A 26,719-nucleotide genomic window follows, 5' to 3' on the forward strand; every position below is an offset into this window, starting at 1 on the left:
TGCCACTGAGCAACTGTAGGTGTCAAGGACATCCTGCATTGTTTAGTTCTCTTTGTGTTTGTGTTGTTTTCATACATTTCTGCAAAACTGAGTGTTTCTGTGTATCCTTTCCTTTCTTTTATACAGACATTTGGACATCTTTTCTGTGGCTTGCTGGCTGTCTAACCATCCATTCCTGCCTCCTCAATCAACTTTTTCTCTTGTGAATTATATGCAATCTCATTTCACCAACCTCCTCAAATCCTGTTTAAAATGACCCATCGACACCACAGACACATGAAACATATATTTTTCCCGAACCCACTTTTCCACAAATGACATGTTATTTCTATTATTATTATGATTAATACGAACAAAATTGTTAAATCAGTTCACAATTTTACCTTTTGCCTTTATTCAGACACACGCAGAGAATAAATATGTACATGAGTCAATCAAAACTGAAAAGCTCACATTTATATTTTTACATGTCACAGCTGTTAATATCGTCCTACTCTACAATAACATGATAGTGAGCATGCAAACAGCATGTGGGCTTCTCCTCTGCCCATTATGACATGACATTCAGTGTTTTCATGGGAACAGTACAGAACTTCACAGTTTACAATAACAACAATTATGAATCGCAGGTCAATGTGTCATGTAGGAGGCGCATGTACAGTAATCAAAACGGAACTATCACTGTCACTGTTTTATTTTCGTTAAATTAACCAATAGGGCAAAGAAAATATATGTCATCATAATTGCAAAAGCATTTATAATTCACATTATTAGAAGCTACAGCAAGGCAGTTACAGTAACACAGGATGACACAGTACAGGAAAAAACATCCTTTAAATGCTGTTCGCTGTTATGTTTGTTTAAAAGAGTATTATTTTGCTGTCTACATATAATACAAATGGCGTGTTCTTTTTGCAATAAATAATACTATGTAACACATGAATCTATAACTAAGACATGACACAAAACATTTCTTATCAAAAGCAGTTTCCGCCAATAGTTGGACTTCATGATAAATCTTCTCATTTAAGAGGAAGGCACCACTAACACACGGAGAGCACTGCAAAGCTATTTATACATTTCAAGTGTTATCTTGTGGCGTCTTTACATAGAGTAAACTGAGGAGCAGACAGGTGGTCTGAAGAGATCATCGAGGGGCATGCTGAAAGAATGAAGCACCTAAACATGGTACAAGATACATACATTCATATAGCAGAAACAGCTGCAACGTTAAATGTAGCACCAACCCTGTGTCTAAACTGCAAGCATCCCTGGTGCGTTTGCATTCACATGTCTAACCCAACAGATGTGCTCTCATTTAAGTCCATGCATCAGTCTGCAGCGGCTCTGCGGAGGCTTGCGTCGGAAATTAGACAAAAAAAAAAAATCAACATTTTTTTTTCAGAATCACTTGCATCGCGTCTGCACTCTTAAAGCTTTTTGTGTTTTAAAACTATTTGCAGATAAATTACCTTTGTCAGCTCATCATGAGCATGTGGCATTCACTAGCTTGGTAACAATATTAAATCCATGGTCAATGTTGTGAAACAATAGCTATTTAGTTAGATGTAGGCAACAAAACTACCAGAAAAGATTGCAGTTTGGATTAAGTATGTTATTAAGTATAGTTACACATGTGATGTAAGTTTTTTTACTTTTACTTAAAGCATTTTTAATACAATATAAACGCTCAGTGCAACACTGGAGCGGCTCTACAGTCAGAAGAATGCAAAACGAATCACTCAAATACCATCAGCAATATATAATGCATACACACAGCAATAAAAGATACACAGCCACCTTACCACTCCCCTGTTGACCCCCTTTTTTAATGTGCTCCAATATTGGACACCAAATTTGAGACCGACCAATGAGAGAATCTCAAACGTTCTAAATGTAGCCCATTCACCAAGTCTTCAATCCACATTTCATATGTAATGTAAGTTAAATAAGTTACGCAATTTTACTTGACATAAGTTAAAATATGTCAATACTTACTTTTGGTTTCTAGAGCGACATGAATGCTGGTCTCCTGCTTAAAAGTCCTGTGTGTGACCCTCTGATCACTTCCCCAACACAGGCTTTATTCTCCACCTGACATGTAATTACTACTATGATATTTGCACCAAAAATGACACAAGAACTGCAAAGGTGCAAACACAAAGTCCATCAAAGGTACAGTCTGTCTATTAGAAGGAACACAATCTAGTCAAGAGTAAATCCTAGAAATGTTATGTTCTGTAGTTGGATTTAGTTAGTTGAGGAACTGCTGACAGATTTTGATTTTGTGTTTGATGCCTCTTTTCCTCTTTTTTAATTTAACACGTAACTGCCTTTGCAGCCCATGTGTACTTCTTATGTACTGGTTCTTGCTTTTTAACAAGAGGTGTGATGTCCTTTGTAAAAAAACTACAAAGAAATGTATTATTATTCCTCTAAAAGGTTGTGTAACAGCATTTGTTGTCTGATCCTCCTGTGTATCAGTAGGATATTGCCTGAGGTTCAGACAAAAAAAAGAAAAAACTTGTTGGGTATAGATTGTAGCTATACAAGCCTGTGGACAATTTGTAAAACAATAATTGAATGTGTTCTGAGTTTGTCACAAGATGTGTTATTAACCACCTGACCAAATTTGAATGACCAAAAGAATCGGCAAGCATGTAAAATAAAGTTTCCACATCGTGAAAAATTTTACTGTTTACTCTGATCTGAAAAGTGGAGACTGCACCAAATCACAGGAAGGAGGCCAGCTCTGCCAACTGTCAACCAACAGGACGAACGGAAACATGGATGGTAGCTGCTGTATTCGGCTTGTACAAGAATGTAGAATCTGATTCTGAGTAAGAGGACACTGGGACATGGTGGTGAACCTCGTCCTCTCAGTCTGCATCAGAGTGGTCTTTGTTTTCCCCTTCTCATTTATGAATGTTAGTAATACGTAGGCTAACATAGCCTTGCCAAGTAATAAAAGGCTATCAATAAATAACATAGGAAAAAGAAGCTAGAATTTGTCAGTATACCAGATAGTTTGATCTGTACAGTCACAAATCAAACTAGCAGGTATCCTCTGTAATCCTCCATGAAAACGTTTATTTCATTTAAATTCATCTTGTGAATAGATGATTTAATTAAATTTTTCCTTTTTTTATGTTAGTAGAATAAGGGGGGACAGCTAGCCACCCTGTTTTGAACGCAGATAATTGAAACTTGTTCCCTGCATATTTTCAGTTTAGTCGTACATTAGAGATGTAGGTGCATTAACCGCTGCCATGATCAATAGTATTTAGATTACAATAATAAATAACAAACAGTGTAGTGTCAGTTTCTACTGACTTACCTACACACACCTACAGATGTTCTGAATGCTTCATGTTTGAACTGCTGAATGTCATCATTGCGAAAGAGAGCTGTATATGTTTGACAAGAAAATATATTTATTTTATGAACTTTTATTCAGTTTTTATTTTATTTTTTCCTTTTTTTCTTTTTTTCTTTTACGTAGAAAATATAATACAATACTCAAGGATATCATCAGTTTTGAAGTAAAAATAAATTATAGTATCTTCAGCATCAATGTGTCTAAAAGGCGAGCAGGACGCTGGAAAAATAGTAAGATGCCTTAACATAAGGAAGTATTTCACCATTGGAAAGATGGCCCATGCATTAAACTGTGCTGTCTCTAGTGTTGGGTATTGTTAAAATTTTAATGATCCCGCTTATCGATCCAGTACTTAAATGGTACTCTTATTGGCTCTTCTTGTTACCTTTTTAAGGCATAAATTGAACAATGAACAATTGCTTTATTTTTGTACTATTTTGAACAAATAACTTTTATAGAGCACAATGTGATAATAAATCAAATAAACAGTTATTTATGATTTTTTTTACCATGTTCCTAATGCCATATTCAACAATTCCCCAATAACCGTGACTATTGGTCAGCTGAATATTCAGCTGTGCGTTCATGAATTCTGTCTGAAATGATGAAAGCATCGTCCAATCTGTCAGAAATATAGCTACATTTGTAGCCTAATTGCTGGATAACTGGACAGTTAGGATGATGCTTTCACTATGTCAGACAGAATTCATGACTGCATAGCTAAATATTCAGCTGACTATTGGTTACTCATGGATACCAACTCATGTCTGTGTATTTTAATTAACTCTGTGATGAGGAAACAGGGGAGGACCTACGAGCTAGGCTGTCGGGACTCTGCATTTCTACATCTGTATGTGATATACTTTCGCTGGATGTTTTGAAGGATTGCTTGTTTTCCCGCCCTTACATGCAAAAAACATGTTGCACTATGGCAACAAGCATTGTCTGCATCGATTCTCGTGAGGTATAACCACACTTTTGAAGGTTTGACTCGCTCTGCCATTGCCCCTGCAGGGTGTCTGTGTCCCTGTCTGTGCTGCTGTGTGTGCCCTGCACTCCCTGCACAGGACAGGCTCCAACACCGATTTCTCTGTCCAGGATTAAAGCAATGAAAATCTATCACGGACGAATACCTTAATTTTTCCAGTACTCTTAGCAGATCTGTTGTAGCTTATTGTTCCATGGCCTTTCTAAATTGAACCCCCGGGCCCATTTAATACCGGATTCTGATACCCATCCATAGCTATCTATACAGTAGAAAGACAGAAATATTTATGAAATTGGTGCTAAATGACAAGAGAAAATAGGTCTGTGGTATTTCCCTTTGCTCAAAAGGTAGAAAACCTAGAACAACCAGAATGCACTGCACCACACTGGACCAGTCATGAATTTGAACAGTGCTTAGTTTTTTCTAAGAAACCATAAAGCAGCCAGTTGGAAACAAACATTATGGTGTTACAGCTAAACAGTACACTAAACCATGTTTCTGAAAACATTTTTGTCAGGAACAGGAACAGGATCGTGCTTCAGAATTTGTGCTAGCTTCCAACAATTAAGACTAGCTCATGTGGAGCTGTTTTCCATGTGGGTTTCTCAACCAATATAATTAACCAACACATATAATAGACATATGATCAAGCAATAACCTGATGATCAGTCATTCTGAAAATGTAGCGGCTGGGTGGTATAAATCGACTGGGGGAAAAATGCTTTGCAACAAATTTCAGGCTGACTACATGGTCGTCTTGTTGGGTCCTGTTCTGTAAAGCATGACCAACATGAGAGCATAATAAGACTCTGAGGCTGTTTTTGTTTAATACATTAAGTCAATCAGCATCTGTCTCAGAGGGGTTCTTTTACTGGGACAACAGATATCAATATTTATTAATGAAAGACAGCACCATGGTGTCAGATTTAACTGCAATTAGAAGAAGACCACCTACCCAAAACAAACCTTTATAAATGTAAATGGATCATATTTGTTGTTGTTTTGTCATTACAGGCATGCTTGCTTCCTGCCTCAACCAGTTACAAAAAGTAAGACAGGAACACAAAGGCCGTTAGATATGTGTCTGGATGTTGGGAAAACAAATCTGGATTACCATAGAAAAAAGAAAACAAGACAGGAAGAACATGTTGGATGAAGATTCTCAGTCACACAGGTCATGGATATCTAAGTGCTTGTGAGTTTCCTGAAGATGTTTCACCACTCATCACTTACCCAAGTGGCTTTTTCTACAGAAGAAGCCTCTTTATCTAAGCGCTATAAGAAGGCAACTAGACTTGCTTGAGTTTGCTGAAGAGACAAGAAGCGACTTCTGTTCAGAACTGAAGTTTAAATCTAAACAGAAGATGCTGCCTTTGTACAGCACTTAGATAAAGACGGAAATATGGACTAGAGAACTAGGAGTAAACTGACGACTGCACTGTAAACACTCCAAACTGCTCACTTTGTGAAATTACACAAAGGAATCAGTGTTGGAATAATGTATTGATCAAATAAAGGAACACATTAGCGGCGTGGAGATGGTGACTTAAATGATGGCAGAAAGTAGCAGAAGAGGATTGCAGGGTTAGATGGGTGCAAGGTCACCATTTGTTGGAGCTGTTCCCACCCTACCTGGGCAGCTGAACTGGAGACATTGTTAGCTAGAACATTACAGCGTATAGTTAACAATGTAACTGCAATTACAAATGTTGTGATCCTGTTGTGCTCCTTGTCCTGCTGGTAAATGTGGTGTTCCACTTAAATGCTTGGGTGGTGCCAAAATCTCTTCAGCAGGGCAAATTAATTTGGAATCATGCTTACGGTATATATTTTTTCGGATGAAAAGTTGCCCAATTTCAGAATTCACTAACCACTAGTATACAGGGTTTTTACCATGGAAACGACGTGTTCCCCTCTCTTGGCCTTGGGAAATTGAATGTGGTACTGCAGCTGTCCTGCAGCTCTATTATTCTTCTGACTCTTAGGGTTTGTGAGTAACTCCTTAATTTGAGACTGCTGCAAGTGAAATGTTCAGAAATGGAATGGGTCAAAACAACAAACATACTAAAGAGGTAACAGAGTGGCTCAACTGAAATGATGAAAATCTACTTTACACATTTATCATGTTTATGTATGAATAAAATGCTTTAAGTGGCACTGACCAGGATTTGAGTCAAATAGCAGCACTCAGGACCAGTACCGCTCTAGGCTTACTGATGCCCATGTTGAAGCTGTATTTAGGGTTTCAACTGTGACCTCCCTCAGGGCAAATTCCATATCCAACAGCTGCTACTACCTAACCAGTTACAATTTACATCAAAATACACTTTCAAAACAATGTCTGAATGATAACAAAGCTAGTTTGACAACAGTCAGTACTAACACTGCCTATGTTGGTTGCTTACTTCCAATATGATAATAGTAGGTGTTTACTTACAGGTGAATGAGACATGAGGAGTTACTTGTAGTAAGCAGGGGCAGTTCCTCATATGGACGATAAGGGCAGCCGACCAGGGCAGAATTTGTGGAGGGGCATCATGCAAGCTAGGATCTACTGGTAGTAAGACATTGTGATGTAAACAAATACCAATACACTCTTTGTTTCAATTGATTGAATATGGACTCAAAATTGACGGTTCAGAATCAAATTTTAAAAGCATTGCAGAAAAATCTTAACCTGGTACAGCTGTGTTCAATAGTTTACATACACTTGTACAGAACATGTATATCATGGCAGTCTTGAGTTCTGTTTATTTCTACATCTCTCATTTTTCTCTGATGGAATGAGTGGAACATATACTTGTTAGTCACAAAAAAAAAAAAAAAAAAAAAACATTCATGAAGTTTGGTTCAATAATGAATTTATTATAGGTTATCTGAAAATGCAACAAACAAGTATTTGTTCAGAGATTCGAGAAAGTTATGCTTATGTAGCCTGGAACAGCTAGGTTAAAGCAGAGATGCGGAGCATCTACACATGTCTGGTAAAATCACTGGTAACACTTTACAGTAAGGTACATAAAGATGTGAGGAGTTACTGAGGACTGAGTAAGGAATGATTCAGGAATGACTTGGTATTTAAATCATTAATGAGTCATTCCTGAATAACTGATTTTAGGAGTATAAAATAGATAATGATGAGTTACCGAAGAACAGACTGGGAGATAAAATATTAATGAATTATTAGGTAATGATCATCGTCACTTATTAACGATTAACTATCAAGTAGTTCCTGATTAATTTCTTACTTGCCTCTCCGTAACTACTCACATTTTTGTGTACCTTATTGTGAAGTGTCACCAGATCACTTCTCTGTAATTCCACGCCTGCAGATTTTTATTTTCTTCATTTTAAATGTTATGGTCTTCCGCCCCACCCAACAACAGTGACATAACTTGAGACAATTTTGCTCTGCGGGGCCACAAAATGCTTCATGCAGCTTTTCTCCCCTTTAATGTTGAGAGCACAGAGGCAAAGCCATAATCAGCCCATCTTCATCATCAGAAAAAACGACTCTGAAAGCAGCTTACTACAACCCATATTTACTCTACTTGTAAGGTGGGGACCTCCAGTGGCTGTAGTAGTTATTACGGCAGCATTGGAGGAAGTGAGGTGAAGTAGTAAAAAGGTCGATAAAGGGAGAAGGACTGGGTGGACAGCAGGGTTAAACAAGCAGAGGACTTTCACACAGTAGAATGCACTTCATGTCCCTTAAGAAACCAAACATCAACAGCAAGTTATTTTAATTTATTAAAATAAGTAGCATATTAGTTTTATACCCCAAATCATCAAGTTTTTTGAAACCTTAACAGGTAGCTTTGTTGCCTAAAACTAACCAAAATGTGAGCAGACGACAGAGGTCTGGAACACCCTTCAACTGCTGCAACATTCATGTTGTTGCGGAAATGGTGATATATACCGTTTCGGGAGTTACTTGCAATCAACCTAGTTATGACCATAGGTATAAGCATGTGTCAGTCTGATAATTGAGATGAGCTTTATGAGCTTTATTCTGTTTGAAACTTTCCCTAATTATTGTTGACTTCATTCCCTCACCATTCATTCGTGCACCTTGCATTGCAGCCTTTTCCAAGCGCAACCACCTTTCTGAAGCAACACTAGGTATGTGGGTTAGCCATCCTATACATGCTTATGTGAAGTTTAAAGCAAGTTTATAAGTGCTCTTAGCAGCATTGAAGGACGTGACGAAAAAAAATATCCTTTCAGCAAAAGGTTGTAACAGCTCACTGATTTAAAAAAGCAGAAGGCTAAAAGAAATGTGGGCTGTAATGAAAGAACACAAACAGATTTCTGTGTCACATTTTAAAATGAATCATGATTTCTAAAGGTGTGTTCAAAGAGAGTACCTAATAGCCACTTCGTTTAAATGGCAGAAACATTGTGAAACAGTGGTTAAACCGTAAGTGTCCCATTTTCAGTTCATACTGGACAGGGACAAACATTTGCTTGCTTATACACTGTATAGCCGAGAAGTGCAATGAACAAGTGTATTTTGATGAGATTTCATGGTTACGCTTCAAGATTAACGTTCATCCTATCAATCCACTCACTGGTCTGTCTCTCTCTCAATACTTACTTACGCAGATGTTGGTGCAGGCGTTTCTTAGGTTGTAACAACAGATGATCTCCTTAAAAGTCTTCCTCATCTCCTGACTCCTGAAGGCATAGATCAGTGGGTCAATCACAGAGTTGCACATGATGAGGATGAGGTACATGTTGAAGTGGGACATGAAGCACACGCAGTAGAGGTTCCGCGGACAGGAGATCATCAGGATCAGGTGGAGGAAGAAGGGCGCCCAGCATACGATAAATATCCCCAGCAGGATGGTCAGTGTGATGGCCCCCTTCATACTGGCCCGCTGGTGGATGGAGTTGTAGCCGGGCAGGGCAGCAATGCGCTTGACGTGAGAACGCGCCAGCATGAACATGTGGCTGTAGAGGGAGGCCATGATGAGCAGCATGGCGAAGAACATCGAGACGAGGCAGATGATGACAGGGGTGGTGTCTGAATAGATGATAAAGACGATCCCACAGCCCGTGCAGAAGGTCCAGATTGCCCCGATGATGCAGCCGGCTCTCTTTACTGTCATGATGTTGTGATACCTCAGTGCATAGAAAATGGTGACGTACCTGTAGATGATAGCAAATGTTGGAAGAATTGCACAAATCCCTGAAAAAATTGTCCCTGTGCACAATAATGCAATAACAATGCTCTAAGTCTAAGGGAGTACACACAGTACGTACCAACTCATTTATTTGACCTGTAAAAGGGTACTTCAAGAATTGCATATTGAAGTTTGAGTTGGGGAAAAAAAGTCAATAAGTGAACACCCAGGTTTTTAGAATTAGTGCAGTGAAAATGAATACATAATTTGCACAATTCGTCTTAAACTGTGTAGCCCCCCGACTGTTGCTGATAAAACAACACTTAATACTTTCTAAGGCTGGGCTAACACTACAGGAGTTTACCAATCCTATCAAATTGAAAAAATCTTCACAGATGTTCTCTCTAATCTCAGACCTTCACACACTACAGGATGTGTCTATAATTATTGTGCTAGGCGGAGCAATGCAGCATCCTTTGTAATCTCTCTTAACCTCCCGAGCTGCTCACAGACTCATCAGGGCCACCCCGCTGAATACTGTATATGTTTTTGATATTTTACGACCTAACATCTGGACGACTACGATGGCATTACATCATCACTTTCAATACAGCCATTGAAAAAGATATCCCAGAGCAGCTGAATGTGTTGCCAAGCAACCGTTAACAACCCTAGAACTTCAGGCTAACATTATCCTGCACACTACTGATGACAGATATTAAAACTGACTGTTAAAATCTCAGTTCTCGCTGAAGAATAGACGACCATTTGTTGATCGTTGTCTCATCCAGACAAATGTATTCTGCTTTGATTGTCTCTTTGTTTGTCTCTCACTGCAAAGTATTAACATTAGTGCAGCAAGTTGTTTCACCACAGTTTATGTCTACTTCCCAATGAGATCTTAAGGCCGATTTGTAAACCCCTAACAACACACAAGTAACCCAGCTTCTGGACCAGGATGTCTCCTCCGATTGTCAGGAGGGGTGTTTTGAGGTTATCTCCTCGACAGTCTTGCAATGTGATCCTGGTCTACGAAATGACAAATTGTTTAGTTGACCTGATTTATGTTAAAGGGACCAGATTTAGTACTATTTGATTGATACTTTTTCCTTTGCTAATGTTTTAAAACATTTTTGCAACCCTGTTTTATATTATTTTTCTATTTTGCTTTGATTGAATACTTTTTTGGCGAAAAAAGCATAAACTTTTTCAAGATTGATCTTGTGTTCCTGCCTGATAATTTCCAAATTATTATTATGTATGAGTTCTGTTGTAGCCCAATATTAGGAAAATAGGAGACCTGAGTTGGCAGTTATTGTGGATATCACTATGTTGCTAATGTTAGCCAACTACATTGCCAATTACAATATTTTTTGTTGCAATATAAGATTTTTTGATTCATGCTTTTTTCAGACAAAACTGATTAAACTAATTCTGTTCATGTAAAGGGTTAAAATAAAATAAAATAAAATAAAATGTTAATACAGGTATTAAAAACATGGTGATAAAGTGTTTAAAAAGTTATAGAGACTGCGGTATTTTATTTAGACATGTAAAAGGGGTTTGTTTTGTTTGTTACTCAGTTCAAAGATAGGTGAATGATTAATTTAGATTTTCTTGCTCAGAGTTACTGTTTCCTGCATAGTTGTGTGAATATGTGACTTAAGAAGGACACATAAACAGGTGATTTGTTATGATGTAACCTGAGTAATGCTGGAAGGTAAAGGTTGTAAGAATTTATTTTAGTTTTATGTGCAATTTGGTAAGAGTTAAGCTGTTGAAAATATGACAGTAACCAAATGAGAGATAATTGATTTTGATTTTTGACAGCTGATTTTTCATGGTGCTGTTGTTTTCAATGTATTAACATGCTATGGTTACATACATGTTTTCTGAAGGTATCGCAATATCTGCCATACTTGAAATACTGCAACTCACCTGATACAACACTAAGTATTTTTGTTTATTACCTCAGTAAGTCATTTGTTTAATATATCTTTTTGATAAGGAAGCAGAATAAATCCTGCAGTCACGCTGAACGCAAGCTAAAGTTTTCTGCCACTTTGTTCCTACATACAGAGCTGCAGGGTTATGAACACTCCTCTCCTTGGTACCACCCACCAGACTAGGGTGGCATTATTCACATACTATTGTGAGAGTGAATTTAATACAAAGTAAATTTCATTAAAATAACATAAAAGAGCTTTCCTAGAGGAGTAATAAGAAACAGGTACAAGAGTGTGTATTTGTGTACTAAAATGGAGGTTCTACAGGGATTTCAGGAAAAGAGATCAAAGTGCTTCCAACGATCCGAACACACCTCCCTCCATCATTACCTGTCCACAGCGATAGCCAGCAGGCTACACATCGAAGCGACGACAGAGATGCAAATCATGGAGTCGAACACATTGTCCATCTGCCTGATGAAGTGGTCCTCCACCACTAGCTGTCTGTTATTGAGCAGGTAAATGATGATGGTCTCCCAGGCATTGGACACACTCACCAGCATGTCCGCTACTGCCAGACTGAAACAAGCAAACAAGTTAGATTATGCTTTGATCATAAACATAGATGTGAACAATGATGTGCATGTTTCTGTTAAGGTGCTTTTTCGCCCCTAATGAATCAAGGATCTGTCACAGAGGGACAAAACAAATAGATCATTTTCTTTTCTCTTTGGGCAACCAGCTGGCAGAAGTGAGGCCCCAGTATTGTCTTCACACAATATTGTCCTTTACATTTGTACCTAAGAATTCTTAATTCCTATTGTCTCCTTTGTTTGATGTCAGAGTGTGTTTTAGTTGTGACTTCTGAGACATCTTGGAATTGTACCTCGTGAGTATATCACTGACTTGATTGGAAGTAAAAAATACCCATGTACGTGTGGACTAAGCCTTAGACTGTGTTGTTCCTGTTCGTCACTCTTTGTTGGTCCTTCTGAACAGTTCTTGTCCTCATGTACTTTACCTCATGTGCTCCCCCTTGATTGATGGTTTGTTCTCTGTCTTTGTTTTACAGTTGTCTGGATTGTCCTCATCTGCCAGCTTTTTGTTTCCTGCCTTTGTGATCTCCTTTTGTGAAATTAAGACTGATTTTCAGCTTTCATTAAAGTTAGGTTTTTGTTGTGAATCTGCCTGCTTCTGTGTCTGCATTTGAATCCTATTTTTGTACATTGGACAGAGACCAGGTACACCTCATGGCAACAGCATGTTGTCTAAATTTGCTAGACCCTGCCACCTTTTCTCTCTTCAAACAGTGTGCTTGCGACCTTATTTTCCTCTGAACAGTTTGTTAATTCAGTTATGGAAAAGACACAAAAAATCTTAGTTTGTATTATAACCTCATTAATATTGTAAATATTAAAATTCTCTCCTACTACACTGTATCCCTTTAATGATACTGTATGTATCATATGATCATCATATATTAATAATATACATTTATACTGCCAACGTTGCAGTAAAGGGAATATAGTTGAGGCCTGCACTTGGAAATTAGACTGTGACTTGAATTATCCCAATGACTCTACATTATATTATTTATTAGTTGTGAAATGATGCACCTGCTTACATCCCCATTGTCATGACTCTCAATTCCATGTCTTTGTGTTGTGTCCTGTTGTGTATTATGTTTTGTTTTTCCATGCCCTCATGTGTCCTTTAAGTTCTCCTGTGTGTTTCCCTAATTGCAGTTTGTCTCCCTCTGTCTGTGTTTTCTCCTCTGTGCTCCTCCCCCTTGTTACCTCACCTGGACTCCTCCCTCCTCTCTCTCCTCACCTGTTCCTCGTCTTGTCATTAGTGTTTATGTATTTAGTCTGTGTCTTCCCTGCACTCCTTGTCGGTTCATTGCCTCTGCTCCTGCCCACGGTCCTGTCATGTTCTTCCAGTCTCCCCATGGTATGTGTTTTTGCACCTTGAGTTTTGCATTTTGCATTTGTTTGATTTGTACTTTGGTTTTGATTTGTACTTTGCCTTTTATTTTTGTGTCTTCTTGAACTGTTTTCTTTGCTACCTAGTTTTTTGTTCTTTGGACTTGTTTTGCTTCTTGCGCCTTGGTTTTTTTGTGACATTCAGCTTTTGTTAAATAAAGCTCGCCTTTTGTTTCCCCCTCAATCCTGCCTCTTGTTCCATGAGTAACTGTGTTTGGTTCCTCCTCCTTTCTCCTTAGCTTCCCCCTTTTTACCTGACCTGGCACCCATTATTATTTTTATAATTTTAGACTTTAAAAAATCAGAAAAAAATCAGAGCAGAAGTCCACAGACAGCAAATTTTGGATTTTCAAGATATTGTATATAATGTGCACAATGGATTGATTTTTTTTTATTTTATTTTTTTTTATAAAAAAACTGAGAAACACCATCAACTTTTCCTGATACTACATAACATTGGAGGTCAGGGCAACAAGGGTTTTTTTTTTTTTTTTTTTTTTTTTTTTTTTTTTTTTGGGTAGAAGAGTAATGGTTGCTGTTTGCCAAAGAAATGGACCTGTATGTGAATCAACTGGAAGACAGAGACCAAGATGTAAGTTCATCTGTGAATGTCTTCCAATGAAAGCTGAGACACCTTCAGGGCCTGTTGCCTTATTTTTGTTGACTGTCTTAAAAAGCCTTGTGACATCCCCAGGACTAATTTGTATCCTTGGGACACAATCATCAATTGTTATGGTGCTAATGACATTATCAACAGAGTAAAAAAAAAAAATTATGGTCTGATTTTATGGCTAAGTAGCAAAACTAAAAGCTGTAGTTATAAACTTTTAGCTTTTGTACTAAATATTTTTAGACAGGATCTTGGGTGTTATCAAGAGGATGGCTTGAGGATCACATCCCTGTCCCTTGGAGAAAACAAGTGACACTGTTTAATATCAATGTTCCAGGTCCTGGCACACCTGGCTCTTAAAGGGAATGTGAGATCACACTTATTGGTTTGATCCATGTTATGCCCAAAACACACCCATGACTATCGACGAGTCTAAATACAACCATGTGCACCATTTGCCTCACTTTGCATGAGATTATCTGCCATTTAACTTCCAAAATTGACTTTGATGTGCCCTAAATACACAATTTTAAGAGTCTTTGGTGTGTAAATTGGAGACAGTATTTTACACTGGATTGCCAACCAGGAAGCGGGCAACCACTTCCTTGACCATAAAGCAGCCCAAAGGCTTTGGGTCCAGTGTTATAAAGTTCAGATTTGTTTTCTAATATCAGACCGTGAAACATAAATAAGTTTAAACTGTAACTGCCCTAAAGCAAGACCTCATCTTAATCCATATTGCAAATGGGCCTGAGTAAGAGTCTAGTTTTGAAGCCTTTATTACTTCAATATCAATTGCTCTTACATGGGTATTAGTGTGTAGTTAATCCAGTTATAGTATTAAGTGAACCATGCAAATGAATGGGAAAGGGGGTTCACTAATAGCACAGAGTTAATTTTTGCCCTGTATGCCCAATCATTGGAACCACCCAGCATTGGATGTATTGCATAACGACAAACTGAAGAATGGTGCTCTTAATACGTTGTTAACCCTGCAGTCTGGTAAACAAAGTGGAAGTGGGGGATTGTTGTGTGAACTGTTTACCTGCAGACGAAGAAGTACATAGGTGAGTGGAGGTTCTTGTTCTTTATTATAGCTGTAATGACCAGGATGTTTTCCAGCAGAGAGATGATTCCCAGGATCAGAAAGACCTGAGGAGAGTATTATATTGTGTAACAGAGAGGATTGGAACAGTGAAGATTTGTCGATAAATAGGGTTGTGTTAGGGCCCAGACACACCAGACCGATATTGAAGAACAAGTAGTAATGAAAGCTGACTGTTGTGTCGCCTCACGTCACTTTTGTCTCAGTCGAAAAGTTTTTGCTTGAGCACACCGCAGGAACTACACACCACTCTCCATCACTCTTGCTTACCACTTAGACAGCTCAGTAATATAACCACATCTATCAAGAATACATATATCTGATAAAAAGCTGCACATGGCATTGGCATGGTCAACCCTTGGTCTTTTGGTTGTGGAATCATGGATACTACAGCAACAGGTTCAAGGGGCTTTCCCCATCCTTTCCAAATTATCTGATTTGTGAACTAATTCACTCGGTAAATGGACTCGTGTTTCTCTTCTCTTCTATTTTTTTCCAGTCTAATGAGCATTGCTCCACTGCAAACTTAACATGCTCAGTTGTCTGAAAAGTTGCAACAAGGGCTGACAAGTGCGAACGGTACAGGGCACACTGAAAAAACTAAGGCCACAGATTAGCCATCAGGCCAACATTGGCCTGGTGTGTCATAGTCCTAAAATGGATTGCTCCCAAACTGGCTGCTTCAAACTCCCCCCTAAAATGCTGCAATATTAATCTGAGGAATGTGATTATTAACGAGGTAGTAAAAAAAATAAGGAAAAAAAATACTACACAAAACTTCATAAATTCCTTGTTTGTGTCTCTTTTCAATATACCTTAATGTTTTACATCATCAAGACTTATTATAAATGTTAAAATTGGAGTAGAGTATTGGTAAGAGTAACAATAGAACAGTGCAGTAACAGTCAACGGTTAATTAGATGTGGCAGAACATAACTCAGCTGAGTACAACAGAGCACAATACAGTGTTTAGAAAAAAAAATTGAATGTTCAAAATTGACAAAAGTATACATTCTGGTGTTCAGTACAACACACCTCTATAGCGATGTGGACCTGCTCGCATGCTGGAGGTTTAGAAGTGCTGGTCTTATCTGGTAGCAGTGGAGGAAACTGGGTGTTATTTTGGGGATAGTAGGAGTAAGCCCAGGTGGAGTTACCCAGCATCATCTCCTCTTGGTAGGAAGATTCATCCATCCCTGCTGTGGCTCTGGTCCGGCTCACTGCTGATCTACTGTGGATGCCATTTTTCAAGTAGGCTGCAAAGTAAAACAAATCAACAAATATATCACGTGAAATATTAGTTGAAATAAAACAAATTTACGTCTCCTAGTGAGATAAAATCACTTTCAGCTGACCAAATAAAATGGCATGAAGTTTGTTGTGAACATAACCCTTTGGTTGTGAAAGAGAAGAGTGGGGGGGTCAGAGATGACAAATCTAACGAAAGCGAATTGGACACAAACACCTCAGTGTTGAGATCATGGCGCAGCTAATGTGTCTGATCACATAGCCTTAACTTTACCCTGCAGACAAGGGTTTCCCCTGTTTTTCAACTTCACTCGTGACCTGGATTAATTTGATTCATGAGGTGTTTACAAGAAAGAAGCTGCTGCCAAAAGCCAATAAAGACGTCTGGACAGTGAATGTGAAAAAAGAGGGAAGTAAATACATGAATGATAAAATAAAATCATTCAAGAAAATTTAAACACTACATTTAATTTCCATTGTGCCCACCATAACCACTGCTCTGATTTAAATGTGCCTAATCTCAGAATGACATTATCCAAAACCCTTCATAAAATTACACAACATGCTTAATGGCCATTATGATTTACCTTTGCAGCAGGGCTGAATGAAAAAAGCAAAACGGTTACATTCGAGTAGTTAAGACACTTTATTGCTGCCATGTGTGTTCCACTACTAATTGACATTACAGTTATCACATTGTTAAAAAAATGAGAATCAATCAGTGTGACTAAAAAGTTTAAGTTATTTTGGAAATATTTACAATTTCATTAAACTCATAAGTCCTAGTTGTGGGGGCAATTGTATTTCAATTATCTAACTTGTATAGTGAGTCTTTTTCTTTTTCTGTCAAAACATACAGAAATGTTAATGAAGTATCTCTAAGCTGTTGACTTGCTTGAAAAAAGTCCTAAATGATTTAAATCAAACTTGTTGATGTTTCCAATATTGGATCCTGATAATTAGTTAAAAGAAAAAGAAGAAAAAAGTTAATTGTCACCCTCCAGCCAATCAGAATTGAGCATTCACCCAGACCATGGTATAACGGGAGAATAACCACCATTGTTAATAAGAATATATCAGAGGCAACTCAGGCACATAATGTTCATGGACAAGGTAATGTTTCAAAGTTTAATTCATGTTATGTTAAGTCTCTGACTTCCATCCTCACTCTCTGATTCTCTCCCGCAACAAAAAGCGACAATTGACCAAATGAAACACACTGCTACAATTAATAAAATGACATATTTTTGTAACACTTTATAATAAGGGACGTAATGCAGTAATAAAAATTAACTAACAGGTACTTAACAGGTAATTAATATGACTAGTAATCATTTACTAATATTGTGCATGATAACTAAGGTATTTATTAACCAATTTATACCATTAAGGAATGATGATAAAGCAACTTCAGCATGAATGCCATGTGTACACTGATTGGTTGATCTCAACCCAAAAATAATTAGAATTAGCAAAACTAAAAGCTGTAGTTATAAACTTTTAGCTTCTGTACTAAATATTTTTAGACAGGATCTTGGGTTTAGAATTAGCTGTGAACTGATCCACAACAAGGGCTACAGGTTTCACATCTTTATCATCCATATACCAATATTTGTAAGAACCTTAATTAACCTTTAAAAGAGAATTTGTTAACAGTTACTTAATGCCTATCATTGTATTAGTTAACTGTTAGTTAATGCTTATTACTGTATTGACTTTTATTAACACTATCTTCTTAAACTCAAAAAGCATTTAAAACATGGACACCATCAGCAAATGATAACTAGAAACAGTATTTATATGTTAATTAAACTGTTAGCTTATGTTTATACTGCAATCATGTTGATGTATTAATTAATGCACTTCTCTGGGTTTAAACTTTTTCATATATTTACATTCAAAATGCATCTTAAAAAAATATAACAAGGGTCGTTTCTAGACATTTTACAGCAAATATATTACATGTTATGTCTTTAAACAGACATATGGCTGTACCTCCAGAGACATCAAGCAAAGGTTCATGAGAAGCTTTGAAAAAGTGAGACCAACTGCCTCTGCGCGTTTTCAAAGACAACTGAAATTGCTTTTGGAATTCCAAATATGACTTGTTTAAACCTTTGTTCATTGGACACAGCAGACTTTGTTTGACATTAAACAAGGGAGTTTGTTTCACCTGTCAGGATATACTTCAAAACATCATATCAAATACAATTCATCAGTCTGAGACAAACCTATGAATTCATGTGCAGCACAGCAGAGGATTTCATGCAACAACACTACATGTGAAATTCAAGATGCACGGATTACAAACAGGCCTGAGGGGAGGGGAGCACGCTACAAGGGGGTATGCCTTGGATTAGGGGTCTTTGGAGTCAGAGGGCCCTTTAGCCAGATTTTTCTTTTCTTTTTCTTTGAAGAGACCACTACTAAAACATTTTTTTTTTCAGAAAATAACTAGTCAACATCAAAGGTGGATCGCTTCATCCCATCCATTTACTTTTGATCCTGTTCTGAGTCCTTTAATATTGAATGGCTGCCCTTGAGACTTATCTTCTATTTATTTTTTTCCCCACTTGAATTAAAACTGTGCAATGCCTACTTAACTGCTTCAATTTCTGCAAATTATGGCAAACCAGGGAGTGGAGTGTCTGAGCTAATTTGAAAACATTGCAAAAGTATGATTTGGCGTAAAACAATACGGAAAGTCCCTTCAGTGGTAGGAGTTTGAATGCATGTGGTGTCAATGAAAGTGCACACGAGCTCATCTTATATTTACATTTTCATCAACTGATAGAGCCGTCAGGTACTAATGTGCTATGGCATTTTACTGTATATCATATCTATGAAAGAAATGATCACTGTAGATCTGCTTTAGCAAATGCAATGTATGGCAGCAGTAGCTGCCAGTGGAACACCATGACGCCCACTCTTTGAAGAATTTACTGTGGCAAACTGTGGAGAGCACAGCTAAAAAGAAGATGGATGATGTTCATTTTTTTCTTAAATGGACAGGTTTTTTTTGTATCCCATTCAGTAACATTTCATACTTCATAAAGCATACTGACAATATGTCAAAGAGTGTTGTATTTTAAGTTTTCAATTACTTTGAACATCTAGGGTCCAAAAGAAAGCATCTTTGGCTTTCTTAATGTCTCCTCTTAATGTCGCCAAATATGGCATCACTCTGCTTAATTGGGCATTTTTGTTTTATCCAGGGAATCAATGGCCACGGCCCAGAGTGACTCATTAATTAGAGAAAAGACACACATTATGAAAGACTCTATTTTCGAGTCATGCAGTTGCCAAAATCTGCTGTGGGGCGTTTACATGCAGATCTCTTTCTTGCTCTCATCCTGACTTGTGTTGCTGTTTGAAGTGATGTAAATAATTAAGGCGTTTGCAGCGCATGACATGGCATTTAAGTCCTTGAAGTGTGGAAATTATGCACTCAGATCAGTGCAGAATAATATACCTAACCACCGTGTGTGTTAGTCATTCCCCTTCATTCACAACATCTTGTGTTTCAAGCCGTAATCTCTGCAAATGTGTACCATAATCACACCTCCCCTGTGAATCCAGCCACTATGATCCCTTGCTTCTTGTCTGTCTCTCCCTGTTTGTACGTCTGTCTCTGACTCAGTGTATTTTCTAAGGCTCCATCTTCTCCCTGTGATGACAGTCCCAGGGGGTCAGTTATTACCAGTGATCCTGTGCCATAATCACAAACGGAAAGCAAGACCCAGACTGCCTTTATCACAACAGCAAGAAGGACATCTTGAGGGCTCTTTGCTGACAACTAATGATCGCCTCCTCAAAAACCCACTGGGATGAACAAAATGAATGGGGGAAACATAAGGACACATCTTTTTATTTCCTAACTGTTAAAATGTAAGAGCTTATACAGTGCAAACGCTTTCTTAGCCCATTCATGTAGACAATACATCATTGTGAATGGAAAGGGTCACATTTAGGGATAACAAAGAATGCACAAACAGCCATTACAATTTGGAGCATATTTTGAGGCGTTTGAAGGATGTTTTTACTCTTTATGAATTTATATCAGAATAAAAACACCAGAGATCAGTCTTCTCTTAAGCAGGGTTGTGTGTACCTTTTTAGATGTTTTCTGCATTATTCATCCAAATTCAGGCCAAAATCAATTATACACAGGGCAACAAATGTAATTAAATCTAGTCACATGGGAATATAGATTGTACCAAGACAGCAACCTGAGAGGCCGTACCGTTTACATACATAGTCGTCCCCAGTGAAACAGTTACAATAAATAAATCATCTAGCGGGTATCAGCGTGATCAACAGTCATCAGGGTGATGTTGGTGAACAACTGTGCTATATGCATAAGTACTCCTTCTTATGACATGGTTACAGTCTATGATGACGTTAGGATGTGCTACTGCAGAGACCAGAAATTGACAAGATGTAATCAAACAGGTCAAAAGCCGAATCAGTGAGAAAAGAAACGGCAACCTTTCTATTCATAACCACCAATTATTTCCAGTCTGGCCTGGGCAATGATTCATCCAGGGTTAGAGTGGTTGTATTTATCTGTTTAACATTAGTGAAGAAATTGCAAGAACTCGCTGTTTTAGGTAGAACACTGAGCACCAGCCTTTTAGATGCCGAAGTTTACATTTGTTATATAGCTAACCCAACCAGTGCTCTTAGTACATATCATCCACGTAGCCGACTACTGTGGAAGAACTGTAGGCCATAAAGTAGTCTAACAGTAGTATGAGTTAAAAGTTAGAAGTTATTGCAGTCAGTAGCTCCTTCAGTCCTTGCTTAATTTCTAATCTTTGTATCTACTTTTGTTTGCCTCTATGCCCCCTTCTACTGCAGCACCTTTTGCCTGCAACAGAACTGCACTCTACAACATCTGAAAAGAAGGTGTGGGGTTTGGACTGAGTGCAGCAGACTGCGAGAGGATTTCAACAAAACATCACCGAAAGCGCTGCGATCGCCCCAGGAAGAGAGGAAATAGCTATGCTGACCCGACTTGGACCAAGAGCTGTTTCCTATTCCAAGCCTTTTTCTTGCTGATGTCCAGTCGCAGGAGGACAGCGTGGATGAAGGGCGACTCAGGCTCACTCAGCATCAGGAAATCAGAGACTGCTGTGAGCACATCTTCACCGAGACGTGGTTAACCCCCGATATCCCGGATCAAGCTATTGCTATGGTCGGGCGGACAACCGCAGCAATTTCTTTCAAATAAACCTCAGAACTGTTTTACCTACAGTCCACCAGCATGTTCAGATCCAAATCAGAGGAAGAAATATCCTGGACCATGTCTATACAAATACTTCTGGCCGTTACAAAGCCCTCCCACATCCTCATTTTGGCATACCAGCTCAGATTTCTCTGCTTCTGCTCCCTACTTATTCTCAACTGATAAACCATCAGTTAAAGCTGTGAAGGTATGGACAGATGAAGCCACAGCAGCCCTACAGGACTGTCTTGACTGACACACATCACCCACCCAAACGTTGTAACAGAGGAAGTGAACCCCCCCCCCATGGCAACAGCACTCGCAGATGGAAGTGTCTATTCACCTGTTTGTGGTCTTAATGTTGTGGCTGATGGGTGTACAGTATGTTGATGATTAACATTGTTTCATTAGCACTAGCTGGTTTTACAAAGAAAGTTGGTTTCACCTGGGGAGCTTGCTGGAAAGATGGACCCTGTTATGAATGTTTTTACTGGAGCTACTTAGCCACATAGTTCTCTCAATGGCTCAAGTGCTGAAGGGGGATTCTTCTTCTTTTTCTTTTCACTTATTTCACAAATGGTACTGGTAATTTACCTTTCACTACATTCGTCAGTTTTCAGTGCAACATGTGCCACAGCTGAACCTGTATGATTTCTGAATGATCTAATTGCAACATTCCGTTCCCTGATGTGCACAAACTGAAAATGATAGCCGTACTGAATGCCTTTCTTAAGTAAGGCAGAGAGCTGCTCCTGCTGAGCGTCCGCTCTGCATGGAGAGCACCAGCAAAACCGATTCTCTAACAGACCACAGAAATCAGAGTTCAGTCATCCACTGATATCACGATGCGTCTGATTCTAATGACAGTGACACAGACGCTAACATAACATGGTGGTCATGAGCCCTATTTCAAAGGTTGCCATGGCTACACCAACTCAAGCATAGTGTTAAATGGCATTCACTAAATATAAAAGCACAATCACATTCATGTCATGATGCAGCCTTACTTGTCATCACAGCAAGCCTAATGCTAATCAGCTGTTGGTAGTTGTCACAGATTCACTTGGAGGATTATTGAAATTAGGTAGTGAGATAGCTTGTAACACTTCACTGGGATATCATCATACCAGCCTTATATATAGTTCTGACTTGCAGTATATGTTTGATACTCAGCAGTAGATTTCAACAGAAAACATTGGGAATCATGAATGAAACAGATTTTGTTTTTTAATTTAGATTCTATTGAATGATTCTTGTACATGAACGTGTATGATGTTACCTACATGATCAGAACAACATTCATTCTTCTCTGTCTTGAAATATGTTTAATAGAATCATAGAATCAAGTTCATCATTTCAAGTCAAATTAAGACCAGTCAATTTTCCAAAGTAAATCAAAAACTTGATCAGTAACAGAAATAAAAATAGATAATCTAGTGATGAATATAATACATAGATCAAATGTCCAAACCTCCACAAAAATATCACAAAATAGATCTATGTGGACCAGGAGTGCACTAAATGGACACAACTGTTGCAATATTATATTATCATTGTATTATATATAATTATATATATATATATATATATATATTTATATATATATATATATATATATATATATATATATATATATATATATATATATATATTATTGTGATATAGTCTCTATATTCTTGAGAACCAATTGGAAAATCAAATGGAAATATCTGTTTTTGAAAATACAAAAACAGAGTCCACCCCCTGGATAATGAATGGATGAATGAATGAATTAACAAACGAATGGATGAATGAAATGATGATTGAATGAATCTTTATTTGCATAGCGCCAATGCACAACACAGTCATCTCATAACCCTTTACAAATGATTAGGTCTAAACCATACCCCTTGACTAATTTATTTACAGGCACCCAAGGTTTACCCAATGAGTAGGCAGTTGACCTGACCTACCGACTCTTCAGTAAACTTCCCCCCGGAAAACAGCATCTCGGCGTGTGAAAGCCAGACAGGAACCGCTTTATCCATTCACACAGATATCATCTCGCCTCTGTTGCAGCTCTGTTACTGCCTCTGCTAGTGGACTGGACGCGGAATGAAACCTTACCTCCATTAGTCTCTGTAGCCCCATTTTGCCTTTTTGAGGTGGGAATCTTGCATCAATATTCCGCCTTTTAGTTAGAGGCAGAATGTCCCACTTCAACCCACAAACTAAAGTTAAAAGACCACACAGAAGTTATGTGGGAGCAGGTTGTCTCTTCAGCATCTTATATGAGGAAAAAACCAGTGCCTTCTGTGTGCTAGATGTACCTAATTTTGTGCAATTCTTTTCCAGTTATGTCGTGTTGAAGACAGTTGGGCCAGTTAAGTAACTATTTGCATGAGCTTAAGGTGGCTTTCCCCACATTTCTCCCTCCGTCAGAGAGAAACATTCAGATAAGATGACGTGAAATAGTTATCATGCAAACCAAAAAGCAGAACTGAAAATAACTTGTGCACGGAGGCGAGTTTTTCTTCTCCCAGCAGGAGATGTGTTTACCACAGATTCAGGTCAGTCGGTATGACGCTCCTTGTCTCACACTGACTGATGCTCACCGCTACTGCTTTGCTGCTGTGGTGACTAATTTTTGTGAGAAAATCGTATTTTCTCTAGACAACAGTAACAATAAGACTGAACAGGAAAAGCTATCATATACATGGAGGTGGTGTCTATTAAGATTATTTATGCTAATGAAACGGCAGTCTCTCAGCTTTCACTGAGTGTTCCTCATTTGCTCCGCTGTTTTGCCTCACAGTGTGACACTTCGCTGACACAAAATATGCTGTCACTGTGCCGCTAACAGGCAGCTAACTAACAGTATTTCTCCGCCACACACATAAGTGATGTGTCACTCTGATTAATACAAGGCTGCAGTTGCTTCAGCGGCAAAGCAAATGGCATCTGGCAAGATGCCGTGAGACTGTGCAGCATGCACCTTTCTGTGTTTGTTTTTTCCATAGGAAGTAGCTGGGCAGCTCAAGGAGAGGCTCCATCTGACTGAAGCGCTATCTGTGCAGTGAAATCAATCCTGCACATTTCATCACAAATTATAGTCAGATCAAATAGAATCAAACCATATGACCAGGTTGCATATACTTCTCAAGAGATGTCAAGAAGATGTTGAGAAAGTTGCTTTGAGGACAAGATACTGAAATAAATCTCCAAAGGTTTTTTGCTTCAAATCCACATACTGCACAGCTTTAAGTCCATTAAACACAGAAGCTAATAAAACAATTGTATATGCCGAGGACTGTGTGTGGTGGACAGTGTAGGTTAGGATGTACAGGTCAAGGTGAGAAAATACAGGTGAATGCTCAGAAGGATTTATAGGTTTATTACAATTTTCCTTTAATTATAATACGATTTATAGTTTTCCATGAGGGTATTAGATGTTACCAACCAGATGTCCCCAACAAAAAGACGAACGTAGAAAATATTATATCCAAAGATCACAAAAGAAAGAATAAAAATAATGCGGCTGCACAAGATGTTCGGTAATGTAACTCTTAAAACCTTGTAAATCACTCCAAACTCTGCACTTAGTACCACAGACAAACATGAAGTTTCCATACAAATGTCATAGTGACGCCTCAAAGGACACTCACAATAATAATGGGACAGATTCGACAAAAATTAAAGTTAAAAATGATAAGATGTCTCCGGAGGTGGTTAAAGAGACAGAGATAAAGAATGACTCACCTCTCAAAGCTGTGACTCAAATCCTCCTCACGAATGGCTCCGACGGACTGGATGGTGCCTTTGTGGAACATCCGACCAGTGGATTCACACATCGTTAGACTGAAGACAGAGAGGGAGTGAAAGGGAGCGAGAGAGAAAAAGGGAGAGGGAGAGAAAAAGCCAGAGAGCGAGAGAGAGAGAGAGAGGGAGAGGGAGAGAAAAAGCCAGAGAGAGAGAGAGAGAGAGAGAGAGAGAGAGAAAGAGAGAGAGAAGGGAAAAGGGAGAGGAACCCCCCCTCAAGATACAACAGCGTGGACACGACACACAGCTACACTGGCAGCAATTTCTGCCCATCTCCCTCACAGTGCATTGATGGAATCAGCAGCAGAAGGTGCAGAGATTCCACCATGTTAAAATATTCAACCCATGAGGAGCTTCCTCCCAGAACAATTTACAAAGCTCTTACACATGCAGATTTCTATCCTGCAGTATAGCAGGAGGAAGAACACTATACTCATGTTGTTTTGTTGGGTTAAACTCCATAACTCGCTATTTTCACGCTAAAACATTTGGAAATAGACATGTAATGGACAGGCTGTTATTTTGAAAGTGTACACACAGCTCCCTTCCTCTGACACTCTGCAGTAACGAATAACATTGATTGAATTGCTATTGTATAAAAGTCAGATCCTGAGAAGATTAAATGTGCTTCAGGGACATTTTTGCTTGTTATGAAACAGCCTCTTTTTTTGTAATAACTCCTGTGTGTGACCTACATAGGCAAAGACAATCAGCAAAAAGTTTGTCTATTTCTGCCAAACTACAGTTATTCCCATTTCCTGTCAGCTTGGGTTGGATTCTGACTATCTGGGTTGGGTAATTCCTAAAATTAAAACTATTTTTTAATGGCGGAGTGCTGAGGATGAATTGAGGAGTGTCACAACCTGAGGACAAAAGCTGCTTTGTAGTCTGGCGGTAAGGCACGAACACAAAGTTTACTTTGATTCACCGTCGTCATCTTTTGTTCAAAATCAATAAAAACGAAAGGTCTTTGTAGTAGCTTTGAGAGGCAAATGCAACTACAGGTGTCTTTTTCAAATAATGCTATTAAAATTAAAGTTACACTGAAAACATTATACTTTTGTTCATCACATGTTGACTGTATTTAGTGAATAGCAGTGTAGTCTTAGACCTTTAATTTTAGATTTGGACCAAAGTGTTATTTTTCATTTGAAATAAAATGAAATAGGACATAATAAAAACAATCATATTGGTGACATGCTTCACAGTGCAAAAGCATCCAGTGAAGTTTCCTTATTCCAAGAATTGGTGACAAAGACCTCAGCTCTTCCAATCATCCACAGGATATACATCTTAGATTGTTCTTGAAG

General features: G+C 38.3%; 1 protein-coding gene and 1 long non-coding RNA gene across 3 annotated transcripts; one reads left to right on the forward strand and one right to left on the reverse strand.

The window, feature by feature from the left end:
* Nucleotides 1-370: 370 nt before the first annotated feature.
* On the reverse strand, nt 371-25,676 carry LOC115567951 (melanocortin receptor 5-like). The gene is made up of 5 exons (XM_030394911.1): nt 25,350-25,676; nt 16,172-16,392; nt 15,077-15,183; nt 11,830-12,018; nt 371-9,518 (listed from the first exon to the last, which is right to left on the reverse strand). Exons 2-5 carry the CDS (start codon nt 16,328-16,330, stop codon nt 8,954-8,956), a joined length of 1,020 nt encoding a protein of 339 aa, XP_030250771.1. The 5' UTR covers nt 16,331-16,392; nt 25,350-25,676; the 3' UTR covers nt 371-8,953.
* LOC115567953 (uncharacterized) lies at nt 13,340-22,916 on the forward strand. Of its 2 annotated transcripts, XR_003981306.1 has the most exons (3): nt 13,341-13,389; nt 20,025-20,272; nt 21,245-22,916. It is a non-coding gene; the product is annotated as an uncharacterized LOC115567953 (long non-coding RNA). The 2 variants fall into 2 exon arrangements; XR_003981305.1 differs by lacking the exon at nt 20,025-20,272 and having other exon boundaries at nt 13,340-13,389.
* Nucleotides 25,677-26,719: the final 1,043 nt, after the last annotated feature.

The sequence above is a fragment of the Sparus aurata genome, chromosome 17 (genome assembly GCF_900880675.1).
Source record: "Sparus aurata chromosome 17, fSpaAur1.1, whole genome shotgun sequence".
NCBI classification, from domain to species: domain Eukaryota; kingdom Metazoa; phylum Chordata; class Actinopteri; order Spariformes; family Sparidae; genus Sparus; species Sparus aurata.

Bases quoted from the DNA above. Each gene is read 5' to 3' on its own strand.
- LOC115567951 (XM_030394911.1), bottom strand. From the start codon at position 16,330: ATGGATGAATCTTCCTACCAAGAGGAGATGATGCTGGGTAACTCCACC. The intron at 15,184-16,171 runs GTGTGTTGTACT...TACTCTCCTCAG, and splicing joins AGGTCCACATCGCTATAGAG to GTCTTTCTGATCCTGGGAAT. The intron at 9,519-11,829 runs GTAATGATGGAG...TATCATCTACAG, and splicing joins CTGGCTATCGCTGTGGACAG to GTACGTCACCATTTTCTATG.